A 22,978-nucleotide genomic window follows, 5' to 3' on the forward strand; every position below is an offset into this window, starting at 1 on the left:
GGGCCTGTTATAGCGCCACCTGGAGGCCGATTTGTGCAAAACCCATTTTTTTACATTACTCTTACAGATGTTATCCAAACGTCATGCAAATTGGTACACAGTATCTCTATAGTCATGTGATCAACACGGATCTGTCCGATTTCTCATATTCCATCCTCATTGGCTAAGGTTCGCTTCCAACATTTGCAGGATTGGTCCGTTTTGAACAAAATGCCTGAAATCATGAACGCAGCTTGCGATTTCCGTGAAATTTCACAAACACATTCCCACTAGGCCAAGGAAGAAATGCCACCCTTTTTCACATTGGCCTGTTATAGCGCCACCAGCAGGTCTAATTTAACATTCGCATGACTGAGGTTTCATACTCCTCCACCAAGCCTGAAAAATGATCATTTTGATCCCCAAATCAGGCTATCCTATTGGCCACTGTCTTTTGACATTTCTCTTGACATTTTTGGAACAAAATGCCTCAAATCATGAATGCAGTGTCTGATTGCCGTGAACTACCTAAGAATAAATGGCACCCTTTTCACATTGGCCTATTATAGCGCCACCAGGAGGCCACAACAACGTACCTGGCCTGGCGGAGACCTGTGCTCCGAGGAGCACTTTTTCTAGTTTTCATGGTGTTCCAGTTCCAATCTTTTCTGCTCCTTTGAGTCATTTACTTCCAACTGCACATGTTGAATCTGTATCCTGTGTAAATTCTCAACTTAGTACATACTGGGCCCTGATTGGTGCCTCACAACTTAGGGGCAGCGAAATCCAATCACAAGAGAGCGGGGCCAGACCAAATCCGCCACGGGCAGTTCTTTTTGTTTGCACTGGCAGATTTGTCTGGTTTCCAGGCTATACAACTCGGTGGGCCTTGCCGTTAAAGTGTTCACCCTGAGATACCAAGGACCATAAAAAGGGGACCCAATGCCTCCCTGCTTGGCACTCAGCATGAAGGGTTGGATTCGGGGTAAATCCCTGTGACATACTAGCGTCATGTCCAGGGGATACTTGTACATAAAGCTGCCTCACGCTACGGAAACAGGAGATAAGCTCCTGCCCTATGGACCTCATGGCTCGGCAAGGCTTACTTTACTATGTGTGAGTTGTCTGTCCTTTGATTGGATACAATCTGTATCCCTGCCTGGAAAATGAACATTTCCAGGCCCGGGATATTGCAAATAGCAAAAATTAGCAGAATCGACAAGCTTGCAGATCTGCGACTTTTGATACTTTTTGTGTGACACTGTAGTGCGATCAAGTGGGGTGTTAATTTACTAAAAAACACAAAAAGTTAAAATATGGAGTTAAGAGGTTTCTGACCGACAACGATTATATAAAAAAAAAAACACCCCTGATTTAAGCACATGTTTAACCCATTAGACCTGAGGTGATTCTTTAAAAAAAAATGAAATTCTAACCGTTTTTTGAATAGCAGATCTACAAGCTCATAGCGCGGAACTTGGTGCCACGCTATGAGCTTGTATATCTGCCATTTTTGAATAGCCAAATAAATCTAAAAAGTGACACAGATACGTTCCAGGTCTTAATGGGTTAATTCATAAGGTATTTAACTACTGTACACTGGTGACCTATATCCCTAAACCAATACCAAACAGTGTCCACCCAGCCTGCTTTAGCACAAAAAATGTTACAGCCTGTAGCTGGTGGGAGCAGCTGCCTTTAGTAATTGAGCTTGACATTAATGGTCACCAGCAGTCATATTGATATGCCATGCTGCCACTTTGCCAGCGAATCAAACAGCAATGCTGTTTATTTACCAGTCAGCACTTACCGGCACGGACGCTTGTAATTTGACAGGTAAGGGACAGAGGGACTCGGGGAATCGGCGGATCCCTTGGCTTTCTCATTCCGTGTTTGTGGGCTTATTTGCAGTTTTTTTTTTTAGTGTGTCTTATGTGTTTGTTTGTGTGTGTGTGTGTGTGTGTGATTGTGTGATTGGCACAGTAGGTTCGACGATGCTATTTTCTCTGGGAGATGTCGCTGGGGACCACTGATCTCATTCCCCCCAGATTCGGCACAAACATGGGGATGAATTCATTCTACTATTATGCCCTCCACATTTTTTTTCTGTAAATATACTTCTACTGCTCCTAGTATTTATGATTTCTTGTACAGTATAGTGTTGTATGTCTTGATGAATTGAATACACAGGACCACAATGGAAACAAGCCCTCAGGGCTTTTTGGGTTATCCTTTTAGCATTATTGTATAACTGTAAGCTGTACTTTTTGCAAACTGTTAATACAGTATTAAATCAATCGATCAATCAATCACAGTCAACCATTGTTTGCGTACCAGGACGCCGAGATCTGTTTCCGTGCAGAACAGGGTTAGCGGTAATCGAGTCTGCTTATTTTCCGTTTTCAATAGCAGATTTACAAGCTCATAGCGCGGCACCGAGTGCCGCGCTATGAGCTTGTAGATCAGCTATTTTTTTTTTAAATATAAAAAATTAGATTTTTTTTCAAAAAACTGTTAGGTTTTAGAAAACATTTTTAAGAATCGCCTCCGGTCTTAATGGGTTAAGTATATCAGTCCTATCAGGGTGTCCCACACCTTGACTCTTGACAACAGCTGTTTCCATTGAGAAATCGAAAGCTGTTTAGCTTGTTGTTCCAGACCTGGGATTGATTTTAACTCACGCCAGGTCACATCCGCAGCTCATTTCAATGAAATGTTCACCACGGATGCCTTCAAATGGCGGCAGTCAGCAGCCGTGCCGTCAAGAAACCACAGTCTAACCTTTGAGTCTAAAAAGCGTTCAGCGTTCATGTGGATTCTCATATGTCACCATAGCCATTTGAAAGCCATATCACTTTTACGACCGTTTTCTAATTTGATTTTGCCATTTTCATGGCACTTTCATGTGACAAATCAAACTAAATACAAGATTTTGAATCTTAACTCTTTCAGTGCCAAGAGTATTTTCATAAAGTACTCCCAAACTGCCAGGAATTTGCGTTTTTTTTTATTTTTAAATTTTGTAATTTTTCATTCAAATAAATGATCTGATTGGGGTTTTAAACCCATAATACAGTTCTACCAGTAGAGAGCAACAAATCGACACATTGATGATCTCGCTGGCTCACTCGCCCCCTCCCAAACAGGCTCACGTCATATCCGGTCAGAACCGGATGTTGACATTTTCGATAATCGTTGATCGGGCTAAATTACGATGCGATACACGACTACGATGACTGATCGTCACCCAGACCAAAGAGAGTAGACGTGGACCTCTCCGTTCGCTTTTTATACCGTGTGAAAAAAACGTGACTTTCCCTATTCTGGCCGAAAATCACCGGAGAAAAACAACGTGACCCGGAAATGAATTTTTTTTTTTACATCCGGCTCCGGGTGAGTCAGGAAGCGAAAGTGATCATGAAAAATATACAGAATAGCGCGACCACAGTCAAAAGTAAAAACTCGGGATTTCTCGTGCTGGCACTGAGGGTACTCGGGAAAAACTCGGGATATGTCGGGGCGTGGCACTGAGAGAGTTAAAATAGGCATTATATAAAAATATTATTAAAAAAATGTATTCTAGGGCTGCAACTATTTTGATTAATTGAAACATCTTTTTGTAAATATATTTTAAAACATCTCGACGCAAAATAATTCTAATTGTTTTTTTTAAATAACTGGCTACATCAATTAGTCTGCACTTAAACTCTTCTTTGTTGTAGAACTGTGTCACAAAAATTGCGAAGATTGAAGATCTGCAAGATCACAACCAATCACAATGTGAGCTTTAATTATATGCTGTGTTCACTTTCTGAAAACCAATCATTTTATTGAAGTCTATTATCTTTCATAACCGATTACATCGATTATTTCGATGAACCGTTTGCGCCCTTAATTTAGCATTGTGCACGAGTCCTACAGTATAAACAGCTGTATACAACTGTGCACTGTACATTTGCACGTGGCACAATCATACAAGGTTTCTTTCGTCGTTTCTGCGGCAATTTCCCATTGCATTGAGTTCAAATGCTGCATGATATAGCCTTGTAACCTTGTCTTCATTATTGCTTTTTCAAACGCTCCATTCTCTCCTCCTCAATGGAGGGATTAGCCCCCGAGTCACATGAGCCGCACAATCGCCGCAGTGCCGCTGCGCGTTATGAATGCACTGATCAACGGCTCACATTGACTCGCATTGATCCCCCGCCTTTACTTAGACTAATGCGACGAGTCCCCAGCCGCAAACTCCACACAGCGCCAACACAACACAACGACCATCAATTGATCTGGATCCCGTTAATGTTCTCCTTTTTGTCTGTTTCCAATAAGATGCAACTGAACATCACCACAGGGAATTGGAGACGGGAGAGACGGGGAAAGAAAGAGAGAGAGAGAGAGAGAGAAAGAAAGAGATAAAGAGAAGAGGGATAGAGGGAAGGGGGTGCTGGCAGAAAGAGATATATTCTTTGGCAGTCATAAACGGTGAGGAAAGCGATTTTGCTCAGCGCCTTGGGGGGGGGGGGGGGGGGCTGGCTGGTTGGTTGGACGGACAACCGGCGATGATATTACAGATGCGGCGTACTGAAAGGAAAAAGGCTGTGTGTGTGTGTGAGTTGGGGGGGGGGGGGGGTAGGACCGCTAAGAGAGAGAAGGATGAAGGGATGAGTCACAGGGCTCATGGTGTTAGGAGGTGAAGGAGGGAGAGTGGGATGGGGCGAGAGGAGGGTGTGTGTGTGTGTGCGTGTGTGTGTGTGTGTGTGTGTGTGTGTGTGTGTGTGTGTGCGTGTGCGTGTGTGTGCGTGCGTGCACTTGCGTTTCTATACTTGCGATGGCCAAATGTCCCCACGAGAGTATACTTGGTAGGATTTGAGAAATTGGCATTGTGCGACGACCATTTTACTGCATTACATCATGTGTGACATGAATAAAGAAGTGGTATGGAAATGATAGATGGGTATCTAGATGAAGAGAGGTGGGCGCGCTCCTTAGCACCTGACTCACTAGATGGAGATGGATCTGACCGCACACGCGCACGCACACGCACACGCACACGCACACGCACACGCACACACACACATTCTTCTGTCACTCACACAGGCGCACATGCATAGATAGGGTTGAACTCTCTCTCCCTTTCTCTCATGCCTGTCCTAAGCCCAATTTATACTTCGTCATGATGGTGTCGCACACTGAACATAGCAGATCTACAAGCCTACGACATGTCGTGGAAGAGACATTAGGCATTACTCTCCTGTCCCACACACACACACGCACACACACACACACACACACACACACACACACACACACACACACACACACACACACACACACACACACACACACACACCCACACACACACATTATTTGTCATGTCTCCCAGGTCCAAGTCTATTGTCTGTGGTTGCTGGGAGGTCAACTGCGGGGGTTGACAGGGGTTGACAGGAATGGATGAGCGGTATTAGTAATATTGTGTATTGACTGACACATGCACACACACAGGCCAGCTGAGCGCGCACCATGAGCACACACTTTAACACAATGCATATTGACCTGACTAGATGGCTGTATTCACAACACAGGCGCTTAAGGGAAGAGCCTCTTTCTTTAGTGTTTCGCCCAGGTGGGTGTGGTTACATGGCTATCCCTAACCCTAACCTGAACCTCACAAAAACTATGCCTAAACCTAACCTTAACCCTGACCTAACCTCACAAACACTATGCCTAAACCTAACCTTAACCCTGACCTAACCTCACAAACACTATGCCTAAACCTAACCTTAACTCTAACCTGAACCTCACAAAAACTATGCCTAAACCTAACCTTAACCCTGACCTAACCTCACAAACACTATGCCTAAACCTAACCTTAACCCTGACCTAACCTCACAAACACTATGCCTAAACCTAACCTTAACTCTAACCTGAACCTCACAAAAACTATGCCTAAACCTAATCTTAACCCTGACCTAACCTCACAAACACTATGCCTAAACCTAACCTTAACCCTAACCTGAACCTCACAAAAACTATGCCTAAACCTAACCTTAACTCTAACCTGAACCTCACAAAAACTATGCCTAAACCTAACCTTAACCCTGACCTAACCTCACAAAAACTATGCCTGAACCTAACCTTAACTCTTAACCTAACCTCACAAACACTATGCCTAAACCTAACCTTAACTCTTAACCTAACCTCACAAAAACTATGCCTAAACCTAACCTTAACTCTTAACCTAACCTCACAAACACTATGCCTAAACCTAACCTTAACTCTAACCTGAACCTCACAAAAACTATGCCTAAACCTAACCTTAACTCTAACCTGAACCTCACAAAAACTATGCCTGAACCTAACCTTAACTCTTAACCTAACCTCACAAACACTATGCCTAAACCTAACCTTAACTCTAACCTGAACCTCACAAAAACTATGCCTAAACCTAACCTTAACTCTAACCTGAACCTCACAAAAACTATGCCTGAACCTAACCTTAACTCTTAACCTAACCTCACAAAAACTATGCCTAAACCTAACCTTAACTCTAACCTGAACCTCACAAAAACTATGCCTAAACCTAACCTTAACTCTAACCTGAACCTCACAAAAACTATGCCTGAACCTAACCTTAACTCTTAACCTAACCTCACAAACACTATGCCTAAACCTAACCTTAACTCTAACCTGAACCTCACAAAAACTATGCCTAAACCTAACCTTAACTCTAACCTGAACCTCACAAAAACTATGCCTGAACCTAACCTTAACTCTTAACCTAACCTCACAAACACTATGCCTAAACCTAACCTTAACTCTAACCTGAACCTCACAAAAACGATGCCTAAACCTAACCTTAACCCTGACCTAACCTCACAAAAACTATACTTAAACCTAACCTTAACCTTAACCTCACAAAAACTATGCCTAAACCTAACCTTAACCTGAACCTCACAAAAACTATGCCTAAACCTAACCTTAACCCTAACCTGAACCTCACAAAAACGATGCCTAAACCTAACCTTAACCCTGACCTAACCTCACAAAAACTATACTTAAACCTAACCTTAACCTTAACCTCACAAAAACTATGCCTAAACCTAACCTTAACCTTAACCTGAACCTCACAAAAACTATGCCTAAACCTAACCTTAACCCTAACCTGAACCTCACAAAAACTATGCCTAAACCTAACCTTAACTCTAACCTGAACCTCACAAAAACTATGCCTAAACCTAACCTTAACCCTAACCTGAACCTCACAAAAACTATGCCTAAACCTAACCTTAACCCTAACCTGAACCTCACAAAAACTATGCCTAAACCTAACCTTAACTCTAACCTGAACCTCACAAAAACTATGCCTAAACCTAACCTTAACTCTAACCTGAACCTCACAAACACTATGCCTAAACCTAACCTTAACTCTAACCTGAACCTCACAAAAACTATGCCTAAACCTAACCTTAACTCTAACCTGAACCTCACAAACACTATGCCTAAACCTAACCTTAACCCTAACCTGAACCTCACAAAAACTATGCCGAAACCTAACCTTAACTCTAACCTGAACCTCACAAAAACTATGCCTAAAACTAACCTTAACCCTGACCTAACCTCACAAAAACTATACCTAAACTTAACCTTAACCCTGACCTAACCTCTCAAAAACTATACCTAAACCTAACCTTAACCCTGACCTAACCTCACAAAAACTATACCTAAACTTAACCTTAACCCTGACCTAACCTCTCAAAAACTATACCTAAAACTAACCTTAACCCTGACCTAACCTCACAAAAACTATACCTAAACTTAACCTTAACCCTGACCTAACCTCTCAAAAACTATACCTAAACCTAACCTTAACCCTGACCTAACCTCTCAAAAACTATACCTAAACCTAACAACTCTGACCACAATCTCACAGAAACTATGCCTAAAACTAACCTTAACCCTGACCTAACCTCTCAAAAACTATACCTAAACCTAACCTTAACCCTGACCTAACCTCTCAAAAACTATACCTAAACCTAACAACTCTGACCACAATCTCACAGAAACTATGCCTAAACCTAACCTTAACCCTAACCTCACAGAAACTATGCCTAACCGTAACCTCATAACTATGCCTAACCGTAACCGTATCCTCACAACTACAGAAGGAGCGAGTGCATTTTGCGGCAGCGGAAGCTTCCGCGGAACTTTGGTCAAGCTACCCTGCTACATGGTGAAACAAGTAGCTGAACTACTTGAAAGCTACATAGTTCTGAAAGTACACAAGCTACTTGGAAAAGTATAAGCTAGACACACTGATGTGTGGGATCATTCACATGAAAGCATGGTACCAGTCTCTTAATTTATTTTTAAACGTTAAAATCAGTTAATTATAATGCAAGGAGAGAAACAAAAAACACATTTCTGGCTACTTTGTACTATGAAAAACCTGATATTTGTACATTTACTTTAGATTATTGTACTTTTTTGTTTGATACTTAACTACATTTTGCCACCAGATACTTTCCTTAGGTACATTTAGTGTGAGCTAATTTAACACTTTGATTTTAACTTTTACTAGTTAAAGTATTTGACCAAGTAAAACATATATAAGTAAAAATGTATTTAAAGTAAGATATCTGTTCTCTTACTCAAGTAAGTTTCACCAACAGTTTATTTTTCTATGCATAACTTGCAAGGTAGAATTGAGCAGCAGTCATGGAGGCTGGACGGCTACCTCCAGGCGTCACTTTAGAGGGGATACACCACAAAATAAATAAAATAACAACATAATAAATGAACCGTTTAACCAACCAGGTACACATTTCTTAACCGTTTCTGGTTAACCCTATGTCACCAAACGTATCATATATGATACACACATTACACTGATTTTTTAATAAATCAGTGTAATGAATACTTGGACCAAGAACCTGTTGTATCATATCTGACACATCCCCACTTCCCCCTGGACCATACCATTTGCACTGCAGGTAGTTACAGAGCCTCAGGTGGTCTGACCCAAAATGGCTGCCATCAACTAAACAGGAGAGGTTGATGCACTACTAACAAACAATTATTTTTTAAGCAGTTCGGGTACGTTTTCCTAGTATATCTTTACTAATATTTTGAAATAAGTGTTGGATAACTTGAATGCACTTATGAGCTCTCAAAATTTAGCATTTGAGTTTGTTTTTTATGATGTCAAAGTGTTTGTATCATATTTGATACTACAGGTCTATAGTCCTTTACGATTTGTATCATATTTGATACTACAGGTATAAAATAAATGTTTTTGTTTTTTTTGTAATGTTAAAACCGACTTGATTTTTTTTTTTTTTTCAAAATTTTATCCCACGATTTTGTAACCCTATTTTTTACACCCAGTGCCAATCTCTATGTAATCCTGGGCACTACACTCCCTCTGCCAACCTAGGGAGGCCAGGGCCGAGCTCATGCCTCCTTCAATGCATGAGAGCTAACTGACCTTCTTATCACCTGACAGGGGAGAGTTTCCCTGGTTGGACGTAGCGCGTGGAAGGAACACGTTATTCCAACCAGTTCCTTTCCCCTCCATCAGGCGCCCCGGCTGGCCAGGGGGAGGCAGTAAAACCGACTTAAAATACCCCTTTTAACACCCCTTGTATCAAATATGATACAACAAATAAATGATACAAAGGAATGTTAAAAAAAATAAAACAAAATCAAAAATGTTTTAAGACCCAATAAAGTGTCCCTTTTCAAAATTTTGGAATTTTCTGACCTTTCCTTCATATGAACCTTTGTTTGTCTTGTGGCCCCCAACTTCAAGTCATTTTACAATTGTGGCCCCCTGCCTAATCTAGTTGAATACCCCTGCTGTAAGGGGTCGTCGCCTTAGCTGAGAGAGAGTGAGAGATGAAGCAGGGACTACTACATTAAATTGAATTGTGTTGCAGATGAAACTTTTTCCATTGATTTCATAGATGGATTCATAGACTAGTTTGACAGCACTGTAAATCAGTCATCACATCAGTGTTGTGAAAATTAATGTTTTGTTTTGTCGATGTGTATTTTCACTTAAACCCTCAATACTTAGTCAACTTGACATTTGGCTCTGTACTTGGTCGGCTCTTTTTCCCCTCTACAGTACTCCGATCTTCGCTGGAAATAGCCGATCTACAAGCTCACATTTTCGGTGAATGTTTTCCCCAGAATAGGGATGCTAGGGTTCAAGTGGTTAATAACAATGTAAAAAAAAAAGACTCTTACATCGTACTCTGAGGGAGTATGATATGTACAGTAAAGAGCAAAATGGCGGCCGTGTGAGTAATGGTCACTGGGTGGAGGGAAAGAGGAACCGTGTGATTGATTGAGTGACTATGGCTTCCTTCCTGGTTGGCTGAATGAATGAAGGCATGATTATATGGATGGAAGGATAGATGTCTAACAGATACCAATTATAGAAACAAATGAGTTTCTGAGGGGTTTTGTGTGTGTATTGATGGATAAACTCAGTGAGTGGTGGGGAGACAATTACTTTCTCCTATGAGTGACAGAGAGAGAGAGAGAGGGGGGGGAGAGAGAGAGATAATCTTCAGTCAGGGTTGTCCTTTAGGATCTTAACGATTCCCTCTTCATGGTCCGATTCCTTAACGGTTCCTATAGGCCCTTACAGGTCTGTAACTCTTGAGTGTACACATGGAACCAAATGGACCCTTACATATCCATTTGGTTCCATTTGTACACCATCAGAGCTATGGTGGTCCAGTTGGTCCTTGAAAGTAAAACGTTTGAGAACCTGCGGCATTGTAATTGTATTCACCTTATTCCTGGCCACGCCCAGGAAGTAGGTAAGAAGGTAGGGGAGTAGGGGGGGGGGGGGGAAGGTGAACAGCGTTTTCCTAGCGACTTGCCGGCGAGGGGGCGGGGGTGCGGGTGAAGTCAAGGCACAAACGGCTGTGTTGTTGACGGACAACGGATACGCGCTTATGAGAAACAACAAAAATAAAACCTGGCGAAACAGTTGCGTGCATTAGCGCAAGATGAGGATAATGGAAACATTCAGTCTAAATGTCCAGTTTGTTAATTCACAACTACTACTACTACTTTTGTATTTGAAACTTTACATTTCTCTAAATATTATAAACTTTCACAAAGTACAAATATCATTTATGAAAAGGCTACTATAGGCTAAGTCGGACTGAATGACTGAAACGATTTTCTTTTTTTACTCTCTTGGTGTTTTGTTGTAAGGGATTATCTGGCACATGTATCTGTTATGAAAGAGACATTGTATCATGAGTGAAATGACTATAGTCCTTTGGAAACCATAAACCTACGTAAGCCTACATCTAAATGAGTTGCCATATTTACATTTCCTTACAAATTACAAATTCCTTATATTGCAAATCCTTATACGTAAGCTATATATTTCTGGGATGCATAGTATTGTGGCCTCCCAGACCCATTTTTTTATGTCAAGGACCTCCAGATGAATATGTATTTGTCCGCGGACCCCCATCTGAAAATATGTTGTGCCAGGGACCCCATACAAGATTTTTGTTGTTAAAATGTTTCAAAATTATATTCATAAAATCTAACTTTTTCCCCCAATATTTTTTGAAAATGTTAACAAAATGTCGCAATGTGGCTGGTAGTTAGCTTGTATATCTGCTATTTTCAAATAACTGATATAAAGTGGTAAAACCTAGCCTAGTCGCTTTTTGGGGGGCTTGTTTTCATAGACCATTTGTTTCTCTTGCAAAATCTGGCAACACACTGATTACCTGCATTACACTTGTAGCCTACTAGGGAGGAAGTGGACAACTATTGAATGAAGCAGCAGAAAAGGGCAATGGCGCCGCCCGGAGAAGGGCCAAGAATAAGGTGAATAGCAGACATGATAAACCGGTTCCGGATCGGTTCCAAATGTGATGTGAAGGAACTGATTCCGGATCCTCAATGTTGGATCCGGTTCGTCCGGTTCCGGATCCCAACCTGGTCTCATAGGAGGCCTGTGGACAGTTCAGAAACCTGCCTACCAGTGACATCATCAGTACAGGCAGGTTTGGTCATTTCAAACAAGTATTTATGTTTTTTTTTAATGAATGCAAGACGTTTCTATTAGCTTTGGAATCCCCACTGATGTCATTGGTAGGCAGGTTTATGAACTGTCCACAGCTCACCCAGCCTGATCTCCAGAGATTACCGTAACATTGCACGGAACGAGTGCACTTCATTCCGTGGATAGTCGCCTAGAAACCCCGAAATTGCGTGCATATGTACGGCGAGTCCCACGGTGGGCGTAACCAGTCGCAACCCGGAAAAACCCGGAAGCAGAGCAGTCCCCACAACAAAATGTACGATTCTGTGCCTATCGGTACATAACTCAAACGGCTCTGAGTAGGCACAGGCGAACGTCACACCGTTCAGGACGGCAACTCGGTCGCCTTAGCTCCCTCGGTGGTCCTTCACGGGGTGACAGTTCGCCTGTGACTGCGCGCCTCCGAAATGGTTTTGTCACAAAGGGAGCGCCGTACATATGCACGCAATTTGGAGGTTCCGAGGCGACTATCCACGGAATGAAGTGCACTGGATCCGTGCATACATACGTAGTTCTCTGGCGATCGGGTTGGCTCACCAATGAGACGCAGAGCAAGTACATGGAAATTGTGCCATCTTGTTATGACCATTAGTGAGGACCAATTATAATAATATGATATATCCGGTTGAAAATGGGTGAAGTGCTCCTTTAAGTGGTTGATTCATAATGTACTTTTCCCCTTCCTAGAAATGTAGTGGAGTCAAAAACACAATATTTGTCTTTGAAATGTAGTGTAGTGAAAGTCATAAGAATCCAAAAACACAAACACTCAAGTACAGCAGATTCTCCAAATGTACACAAGTAATGTAACACACAAGTTACTTAACACCACTGTATTGCCGGTTCTCTTCAGCCTTCGCCAGCCGTTTGAAGGCATTGCGGCGTTCAGCAGTGGAACAGCTTGCTCGTAAAGGCCTCTGCGACAGCGTGTGGTGCATGTCTTGGAGTTAATGGCCGCGAGTAAACAACGGTGTTAGATTATCATCATTACATCATCATAGTCCTTCCATGCAGCTGCAACTCCAGTATGGAACATAGCAGGGGTCTTCAACAAGGGTTCCGGGACCCCTAGGGGTCCTCAGAGTTACTACAGGAGGGCCGCCAAATCTCTGTGTGATAGGACTTCTTTTTTTTTAAAACATTAAAGGTAGGGTAAGTGATTTGCGTTGGTTAAAATAATTGTTAAATAGCTCTATATTCTGATAGTACTCATTGCTATAGAGTGTTTGTTCAGTATTAGGAGTCTCCTTGTCTCTCCACCTCTTTATTAAACAGAAAATGCATTTTCGTTTCAGTTTCAGTTTCATTTCCAATTTTATCCAACCAGGACAGAGAACTCAATCAGGACAGAGATTAAACAAGTGAAATTGGAAGTGATGACACTAAGAAATGAGCATGCAAAATTGGAACTGGAACACTATACAAATTAATCTTAAAAATGGGTACTTTCTCCTGATTGGCTGATATTTTGACACCTACCGAAAAATGTATTTTCTGTTTATTAAAGAGCTGGAGAGACAGGGAGACATCTGTTACTGAAAAAACACTCTATAGCAATGATTACTATCAGAATATAGTATTTTAACCTTTTAACAAAATACTTTTTGTTTTAACCAAAAAATATCACTTACCCTACCTGATGGAGTTATTTTATCTCTTCTTTAAATTATCATAATGTGTCTAGGGTCCATTCACCTGGTTAAGTTATATATGGGCCTGAACTCCAAGCTTTTACATGCTATTTGTAACTTTACTATACTTTCTCTACCAAGGCCATGTAGCTGCAGCTGCCGTAGTGGCTATCTCCAGAATGTTCCCAATCAGTTAAAACATGTCTTGTCAACGCTTTGCGCTTTAATGTCAAATGGTGTGATCTAATGTCCTAATGACCTGTATCTCTGGACATGACCTATATCTCTGTATGACCTGACATCGTCACTAATTTACTCTGTCAGCTGTCACCCTGTCACAGATAAACCTGCCACATGTCCTATAATATCGAAGGGATAACTTGTTTATGAAACCATAAGATGTATACAAGGATACCATAAGATGAACAACAACTTATTATGAAGACAGCAGGCGCCGTCCATCCTGATGACTTCCTTCTACGTATGAGGGTCTTACAGCCAATCAGAAGGATGCACCTACATCTGATGTCATTGATGTCCAACTCTGTATAAATAACCTTGTCTATTATTAAAACTTCAGTGTGATTATTATTCTTGTCTGTAACTTGTACTGTCTCTGTGTACACACGCTCGGGCAAATATAGACTGATCATTTTTGACTTACCAGGTGTCTGACTATCATTTCTTTGGGTGTTGACTGGACGGGTATTGGGGGTCTTAGTACCAAACCATCTTTTTACTTCTTATTATAAAGTTAATTATCAGCTTTATCACTACCTTTAACCACTTGAAACCTAGCATTCCTATTCTGAGGAGAACTTTAGCCAAAAATAGCCGATCTACAAGCTTGTAGATCGGCTATTTTCGGCAAAGAGGTTTGCTGTGGAAGGAAAAAAGAGCGGGCAAAGTACAGAGTGAAAGGTCAAGTTTACTAAGTATTATTGACTGTTTAAGTGGTTACATGTCTGAAAATACACATTAACATGAATCCAACATGATCATGCTGTCAAACAAGGCTATGAAGCTATCTATGAAATCTTTAAATGTATTTTATCCTCAACACTATACAATATGTAGTGGGGGTCCCTACTTCATCTCTCTCGGAAATAAGGGGTCCTTGGCCTGAAAAACGTTGAAGACCCCTGCTTTATGGGAATAGCAGAAGGCAAGGGAGCATTTGGTAGTCTTGTGGAATAAGTATTTGTAATAATAATCTAATCTGCAAAGAAAATGGTATTTACAAATAATGCTTAAAAAAGTAGAGTATTGAAGGGTACAGTAGTCCAATTGGCATTCTGCAATGAGCGCTTTTGCTTTTGTAAATTGTAAAATTACAAAAGTAAATTGTACATAAGAGGTAAATTGTTACAAAAGAGGTCGAGGTAGTTCTGACAGACCTGGACTATATGGACGACATAAACCTGCTCTCTGAACATGTGGAACAAACACAGGAGCTCCTGAACAGAGTGGAGTCAGAGTGTGCCAAGGTTGGCCTTCGGCTAAATTCCAAGACAACTGAGGTTATCACCTATAACATCCTATCGGAACATCCATCTCTGACAACAACAGGAGGCACTGCTCTGAAGGAAGTGAAGGACTTCAAGTACCTGGGCTGGGAGGGAGCAAGGCACTTGAATGGATGGCCCTGAACGGCATGACCAGTGTATGGAACTCCAACCTCCCACGACAAATCAAACTCGGCTTCTTCTATGCAACGGTAGAGTCTGTTTTCCTCTATGGCAGTGAATGCTGAACCCTGAAACCAACCCTGCAGAAGTCTAGACAGGTGCTACACCAGCATGTTGCTTGCAGTACCTAACATCAGCAAGAGTACACATGTTACCAACAAATAATCTGTATGACGAGTGAGAAAATAGCAGCCAGGAGAATGAGACTATAGCAGGACACTGCCAAAGACATCAAGAGCAGCAAATTGGTGCTGTGGGATAACCAACACATGGGCACTGGTCACGACGAGTGCAAAGTACCAACAAACTAGCCAGATGTATGGAGAACCGGGGTGACTGGAAGCGACGATATGGAGGGCTCGTCTGAGAACGACCTAGAGAAATTGTGACGCTGATACTTTTTTACTTTGACTTAAGTACACTGCGGTATTGCTACTTTTACATAAAGAAAATGAACAGAGATATGGACAAAGGTACACAATGAATCTCAGAGAGAGCGAGAGAGAGAGAGAGAGCCGGGGACAGCAGAAATGATGTACATCTGGTAATTACATGCTGTGCTACTTTTTCATGGCTGTAGGTTGAAATGTAATTGTATACACAGTGGTGTAAAGTAACTAAGTACATTTATTCAAGTACTGTACTTAAGTACAACTTTGAGGTACTTTAATTTACTGGAGTATTTCCAATTTCCAATACTTTTACTTCTACTCCACTACATCTCAGAGGCAAATATTGTACTTTTACTCCACTACAATTATTTGAAAACTTTAGTTACTTTGCAGATAAATGATTACATTAAAAACATACATTAACCACTTTAGCCCTATTTTATACATACATGTAGGCTATTTGAAAATAGCCGATCTACAAGCTCACAACGCGTCGCGATGCGATGCGTTGTGAGCTTGTAGATCTGCTATTTTCAAACATTTTAGTACTTTTACTTTTGGTACTTTAAGTACCGGTACATTTTGATACCAATACTTTTGTACTTTTACTCAAGTAAATTTTGAATTCCGGACTTTTACTTGTAACGGAGTGCAGTATTGATATTTTTACTTAAGTAAAACATGTGACTACTTTTTCCACCACTGCGTAGACATCACTATTATTATTATTATTATTATTACTAATACTACTATGGGCATGTCTCTGGGCAGCTTTGCTTTGTACTGGTCACATCCAAAGTAATAAGAATACAAAGCCAATGGATGTCTCTTTATCACTGGGGATATTGACTGTTTGACTCTGGCAAACGAACATTGTTTTATCCAGTAGTGAAAAGGAGTTCATGCAGCAGTGCAGTGGCTGTGATCAATGCATGGACTGAATGGATAATGCTAGGTAGAGATTAGCCCATTAAGGCCTGAGTTCGATTCTTAAAATGTTTTCTAAATCCTAGCAGATTTTTCAAAAAAATATATTTTACGATTTTTCAAAAATAGCAGATCCACAAGCGACACAGATGCGTTCCAGGTCTTAATGGATTAGAGGAGTTTGTCTGTAAGGCAGGCCTTTATATGTATGGAATCACAGTGTATTCCCACGACGTGTGCAGTCGATTGATTTACAGGGTGGAAGGCATATACGGTATGAGGGACAAAAGCTATAGGATGTGTGTAAAATGGCTGGATCTAAACCAATATAATGAGAAAAGCTACTGAAAGATAAGAGAAAGAACAATTCTTTGTTTGTAGCAACTCTGAGATGTACGGTACACTGTATTCCATTACATCGATTGGATAGCATTCCAAAGGAACCTTGGATCCTTGGTGGTGGACAAAAAAGAAAAGAAAATAAATGGGGGAAAATGAGAAATTACTGCATTGACACAAAAATAAATATTTTTTTTAATAGTCACTTAATCCACAGCATGTATTTGAATGTTTGTTTCAGTGTCATTAAAGCCATCCATACATCTTTTTGAATATATTAACCCAGTTTAGTGCATCTTGGTGTGAATTTGGCCGAGCATATCCAAAATGGAAAGCTGATCCACAGTACAGTATATGTGGATAATGTGACTTGATTGTCAGCCAAACCTCACACATTCACGATTTCTCATGCATAATTGACTTAATTTGCTTTTCATTTGCACTCCTACACAGTGAAGTCTTCAATGTTAATTTAATGGAATCATGTGGATCTAGGGATCAAAGTTAAACAAAGAAAACATTTGGTGCTGATCGGTCCAGCGGTTTGCAAGATTTTAACCATGACTGATTCATTGAAAACACCCGTCCTTGGTTCTGGTGACTGATATTGTCCTAATGTGTAATATTTTGAAGATATATTTTGGGTGAAAAAAATGAAGAAATTCCATAAAATAAAATGAATGAAATCAAATAAATGAAGAAAATGAATTGAAAAAACACGGCCCCCTCACGCATTAGAAGGACAATATCAGTCGCCATGAACCAAGGACGGGTGTTTTCGATTCATCTATCATGGAGTTTGAAATTACAATGGGTTTGTGTAAGTGTCTGATAAAATCAATATCAAATATCTACATACTACTGAATCAAGCAACTTCAAAACTGTCTGGGGTTCTCACAAAAGCCAGAGTAGACGTTAAAATGACCCCAAACATGTTAAAAAGTGAAATATCCCTTTAAGCCCAATGCATACTACACCGGAACAACCGACGTCAGTTTAGTTCAGGAGGGCTCCCTGACCTGAAAAAAGGCCATACTGCCATGGGGCGGAACATCAGGGGGGCTGGAGTTGCGGCCGTTCCCCCCGGCCTGGGACTCCAGGGACCCGCGGCCGTCACATCACACAGACCTTTATCTTGTTAGGACCGGAGCGCTCTTTGCAGGCTATGGCCGCTCCTCCTCTTGGCATGTGTAGTGGCAGGCTGCGCCGCGGGCCCATTTTAAGCATTATCATCAGACCCCCTCAACTACTCCTATCAACTGTAGGCCTCCCTTGTCTCCAAATGTATTTTCAGTAAAGTTACCTTCATGTGGGCCAGGAACCCAGAATAACAGGTACTGTAGGCTACAGTAGTGTTACTGTCATTGCCTGCAATAATGTAATGTTAGTAAATTGAAGCTCACTATTAGCCGCTTAGCTTGCTTTATCATGCCCTTCAATGGTGAGTAGGAATCTGAAATTGAATTTGTACTTTGACTTTGTACTTTTGGATTGGGCCGCTGTGCCAATCCTTCTAAACAATTACAGTTCCTGCTCATTAGTTGAAGTGGGTCTGTGGTGCTGAACTCTTAACTTTCAAATGCTTTGAATTTGTGTGAGAGAAACTGCAGTAGCTGAGACTTTAAGACCTTCGGTTCAGATGCGGACGTGTGTTTGTTTGTTTGTTGTGGCGATGTAACGTCAAGCTTTAAGCTTCTAGTATTCAATATACAAGCTCACAACATCATACGACGCTGTATAAACCAAACATAACACGCAGAGATGTTGCCGTGTATGATGGGAAAATAATAGAACATGAATAGCAGCTAACGTCAGAGGTCGGCTGTTCATGGAGTCATGAGTTCAGTGTTAATGCCACTTTAAATATGAAGGCACACTCCCTGTCACCTCGCTGTGAATGCAGGAACCTCCCTATGGAGGAAGCGTGTGTGTGTGCGTGCGCGCGTGCGTGCTTGCGTGTGCCTAAGGAGCATCAAACTGATAAGAGTGGAATATCCCTCCACTGTGACTTGCATTGGGTATCTAAGCTATATACATAATTAATCTGCACTACGTTGGTACTAGTATATTACATTACATAGCTGATATGCAATATAAGATGTAATCTTCAATAAGCATTTCAGTAAGCTGATATGTACTTAGTTGGAGTCAGTAAACTCACACAGTCTGCTGGTGTAGCTCATTTTACCAACGCATTCTCACTCCGCATTCTCACTCCCAAAATGGCAACGGGTGACGGCTTGGGACTGATTTGACCATACGTCAAAGGTTTGATGAGTCGGGGGTACCCGTGACGTCACATGTTGACTAGGGGGAGGCGATGAATTACGATTATGTACTTATCGGGATGTAACTCGAACAGCGCGGAATTGGCTGGAGCGGACTTTGCAACGTTCGGCGCGACGACTCCGAGGCTCGCTCGGTGGTGCCTCACCCTTTTACTTCTCGGGTTCGAGAACTGGAGAGTCCCAGGAATGTCTAAGTGACGGGGACGGCGTCAAATGATGTGAAGGGGACCCCCGTCACGCCAAAGGTTTTTCGTTTGGTCACATTTGTCCCATGAAGTTACTGTAGTACGTTTTGGGAGTGAAAGTATGTTGCATTTTACCATAGCCTCAATGAATGAGATGCACAACACAAGGGCTTTCTAGCAAGGTGCGGTATGTGAATGCTAGATACATGCAAATATTTAGCTTTGTGCACACATGCCATGGCGAACGTATGCTGATGTACACTATTGCTTGATTTTAAGACCAAACAGACCACGTGTCTGGACTATGAATTGGCCTTTAAGATACTGTGTAACATCTTAACATCATGTTTGTCCTTAGTGATGACAACATGCCACTAGGCAGAGCTCAAAATATCTATTGTCGGAATGTGTATCGGTGATGCCCGTAATCGTATCGATTTCTATCGTATCGCAATGTTTTAGTTTGATGGTACTTTTGCTTGTTTTTAACAATACTTAAACCTTATATTGGAATTGAAGATGCTACGATTCTCATTAAGAGTGACAGGGAGGGACAAGATTAGAAATTACTACATTAGAGGGTCAGCCCAGGCTAGAAGGTTTCGGGATCAGGCAAGAGAGGTGAGGTTGAGATGGTTTTGGGCATGTGTTGAGGAGGGATGAGGGGTACAATGGGAAGATGGAGCTGCCAGGCAAGAGGAGAAGAGGGAGGCCAAAGAAGAGTTTTATGCATGCGGTGAGAGAGGACATGGAGGAGTCTTGAGTGACTGAGGAAGATGCAGAAAACAGAACCAGTTGGAAATAGATGATCCGCTGTGGCGACCCTGCCCTGATGTATTGGGCATTAGCAAGAAGAAGAAATAACCCTATATACTTCGTTGACCGGGGTCCCCCAGGGTTTTAACCTCGGCCCACTCCTTTTGTTTTCAAATCTTCGCCGATTATGACATGCCCAGTAGGGACACAAGGGTTCAAGTGGTTAATGAAAGGTCTTTGTATTGCGCTAAGTCGTGCCCTACATACTGGCAAATCACTCTGCAAGAGGGAAGGAGAAATAAGAGAAAGGAGAGCCGAGAGGGCATGAGACATATCGGTGAAATGAAAGCTAGCCTCTGCCTCTCTCAAAATGGGAAGATTCTTTTGGCTTTATCTCGTAGCATTTTGGTCATATTATGCGTCATGTCGCCAAACGTATATGCCGTGACTCCTGTGACATTGTGACTGCTGTGACATTGTGACTCCTGTGACATCGTGATTCCTGCATTGGGGTACGTATCTTATCGTGGGTTGGTTGGCAATACACCGCCCTACATGCCACACTGTTCACTGTCCAAAGATTTGTCTCCATGAAATTAATCTTTTTTTTTAACCCTGATTCTCGATGCAGGGTCTGGGGAACCCCAGGGGTCCTTGAGGGGGATCCAGGGGGTCCCCAGCTAAATGATTTATATAGGAACCAAATGGACCCTTACAATTCTGTGACTTTAATTGATTACAAATGTAACCAAATGGACCCGTTGGTTACAATTTGTACACTCAGGGTTAAATGAACACTGAGGATGCAGTGCAGATGTGGGTGCCAGAGATGAAAAGCCAAACTGGGCGTCCTTGAAAGACAACCATTTGAGAATTTATTACACTGTATGCACAACCCCAAAGCATTGTCATCACATGATCCAGACAAACAGAAAGATGGAAGGAAGTAAGGTGGAGATTTGCACTCTACTGGGCACACCTTTCTAGTTGACTTTGAACTTCAACTCGACTTCAGCTTTAATGTCACATCACAGGCTTACAGGTTATTTTTTTTATAAAGTGGATGAAATAAGTGTTTGTACAGTACAAGCTCCCCTCAATTTGTAATATTCAGGAAAGGGAAGATAATGGAAAGAAAGAACAAGGAAAACAGGTCAAATATTCCTGATATGAATAGACCCTAAGGTGTCTATACTAGATCCCCTCCTTCCCCCCTCTTCACCGAAAATAGCCGATCTGCAAGCTCACAATGACATTGCGACCAGGCCGTGCCACTTGGTCAGCTGTCATTTCAGCACTTGTGTCATTTCAGGACCACGGACAGTTCCTCTCAACCAGATGAGGCGAGCAGCGAGCTGGATGCGAAAATGTAATGACTGTCCAACATTTGAGCTTATTTATTTCAGCTTATTAAGCATTATCTCTTTTCAATTAACAACGTGACACAATCCCATTTAGGCAGGCTGCACAGTTCAAATTGTAGTATAGGGATGGGTTTTTAGTATGAATAGTGTGCCTCGAAAAGTTGCCTGTTGTGTCGTCTCTATTCTATTCTATATAGGCCTATGGGGACTCGTAAATTACTTTGCCAACCAACCCTATAGGCTACTTAGTAAAACGGACCTGGGTTGCAGCTGTACTTGGTGTGCTCTTTTTTCACTCTACACCAAATCTCTTCACCAAGGAATTTGGCTAATGTTCCCCCCAGAATAGGGATGCTGGAATTAATAGGGTAAGTAATTATTTAAGTGTTAAATAGCTCTATGTTCTGATAGTACTCATTGCAATAGAGTGTTTGTTCAGTGACAATGTCTCTCCAGTTCTTTATTAAACAGAAAACACATGTTCAGGCCGGGACACCAATTGTATCCAATCAGGATAGAGAACTCACACAGGATAGGCTACAGGATAAACAAGTGAAATTGGAAGTGATGACGCAAAGAAATGAACAGACAACATCGGAACCGTCTGGAACACTATCAAATGTAAGCTGATAAAATGGGTACTCTCTCCTGATTGGCTGAAAATGTGCAACCCATCTGAAACACGTATTATTCGAATTGCGCCCTGGCGTCACAAATTGAAGACATGCCAGGCATTCAGTATTTATAGAGACTATATTTATACCTATAGGCTACAGTAGGCCTATTTATAGAGGACTATATTTATACCTAGGCTACAGTATTTATATATAGGCCTACACGATTTAAAAATCAGGGGTTTTAGTTAAAGAAAACAAAAAGGAATGTTTTCCCATGCACATCTTATTTGTCTTTATTTCCTCTGTTTCTAAATCTTATTGTGTGACTGCATGCCGCTGGGGGAAACCTCTCAGCTGATCCAGTCAGAGACATGGAGGTCGGTCAGACCGGTCAGTCATCCAGTGGACACACCGTGATGATGCATCCCTTTCGTTTTGCTGTCTGAAAAATTACACCGTCCGTCACCCCGCCGCCCGCACACTGCTGCCTGCGTGTGCACGTGGAACGCACGCCGTCTGCCTGCCAGAGCAGCGGCACATCCTCCAACCCATTATGAAATGAATGGGACAAGATGCAGCAGAGCTCTCTCTCTCTCTCTCTCTCTCTCTCTCTCTCTCTCTCTCTCTCTCTCTCTCTCTCTCTCTCTCTCTCTCTCTCTCTCTCTCTCTCTCTCTCTCTCTCTCTCTCTCTCTCTCTCTCCACATCCAATCTTCATCTAGCCCTCAGTC

The 22,978-nt window shown here is 41.8% G+C and overlaps 1 protein-coding gene across 1 annotated transcript in view; it reads left to right on the forward strand.

Moving 5' to 3' along the window:
• Window positions 1-18,467: 18,467 nt before the first annotated feature.
• gria4a (glutamate receptor, ionotropic, AMPA 4a) overlaps window positions 18,468-22,978 on the forward strand; it is a gene marked incomplete at both ends in the record, with an annotated part of 221,244 nt that continues 216,733 nt past the window's right edge. Inside the window, 1 exon segment of the mRNA XM_080429317.1 lies at window positions 18,468-18,480. Within this exon segment, the coding sequence (XP_080285443.1) occupies window positions 18,468-18,480 (13 nt within the window).

This window comes from Gymnoscopelus braueri (assembly GCF_963280865.1).
Source record: "Gymnoscopelus braueri genome assembly, chromosome: 5".
Classification (NCBI taxonomy): Eukaryota; Metazoa; Chordata; class Actinopteri; order Myctophiformes; family Myctophidae; genus Gymnoscopelus; species Gymnoscopelus braueri.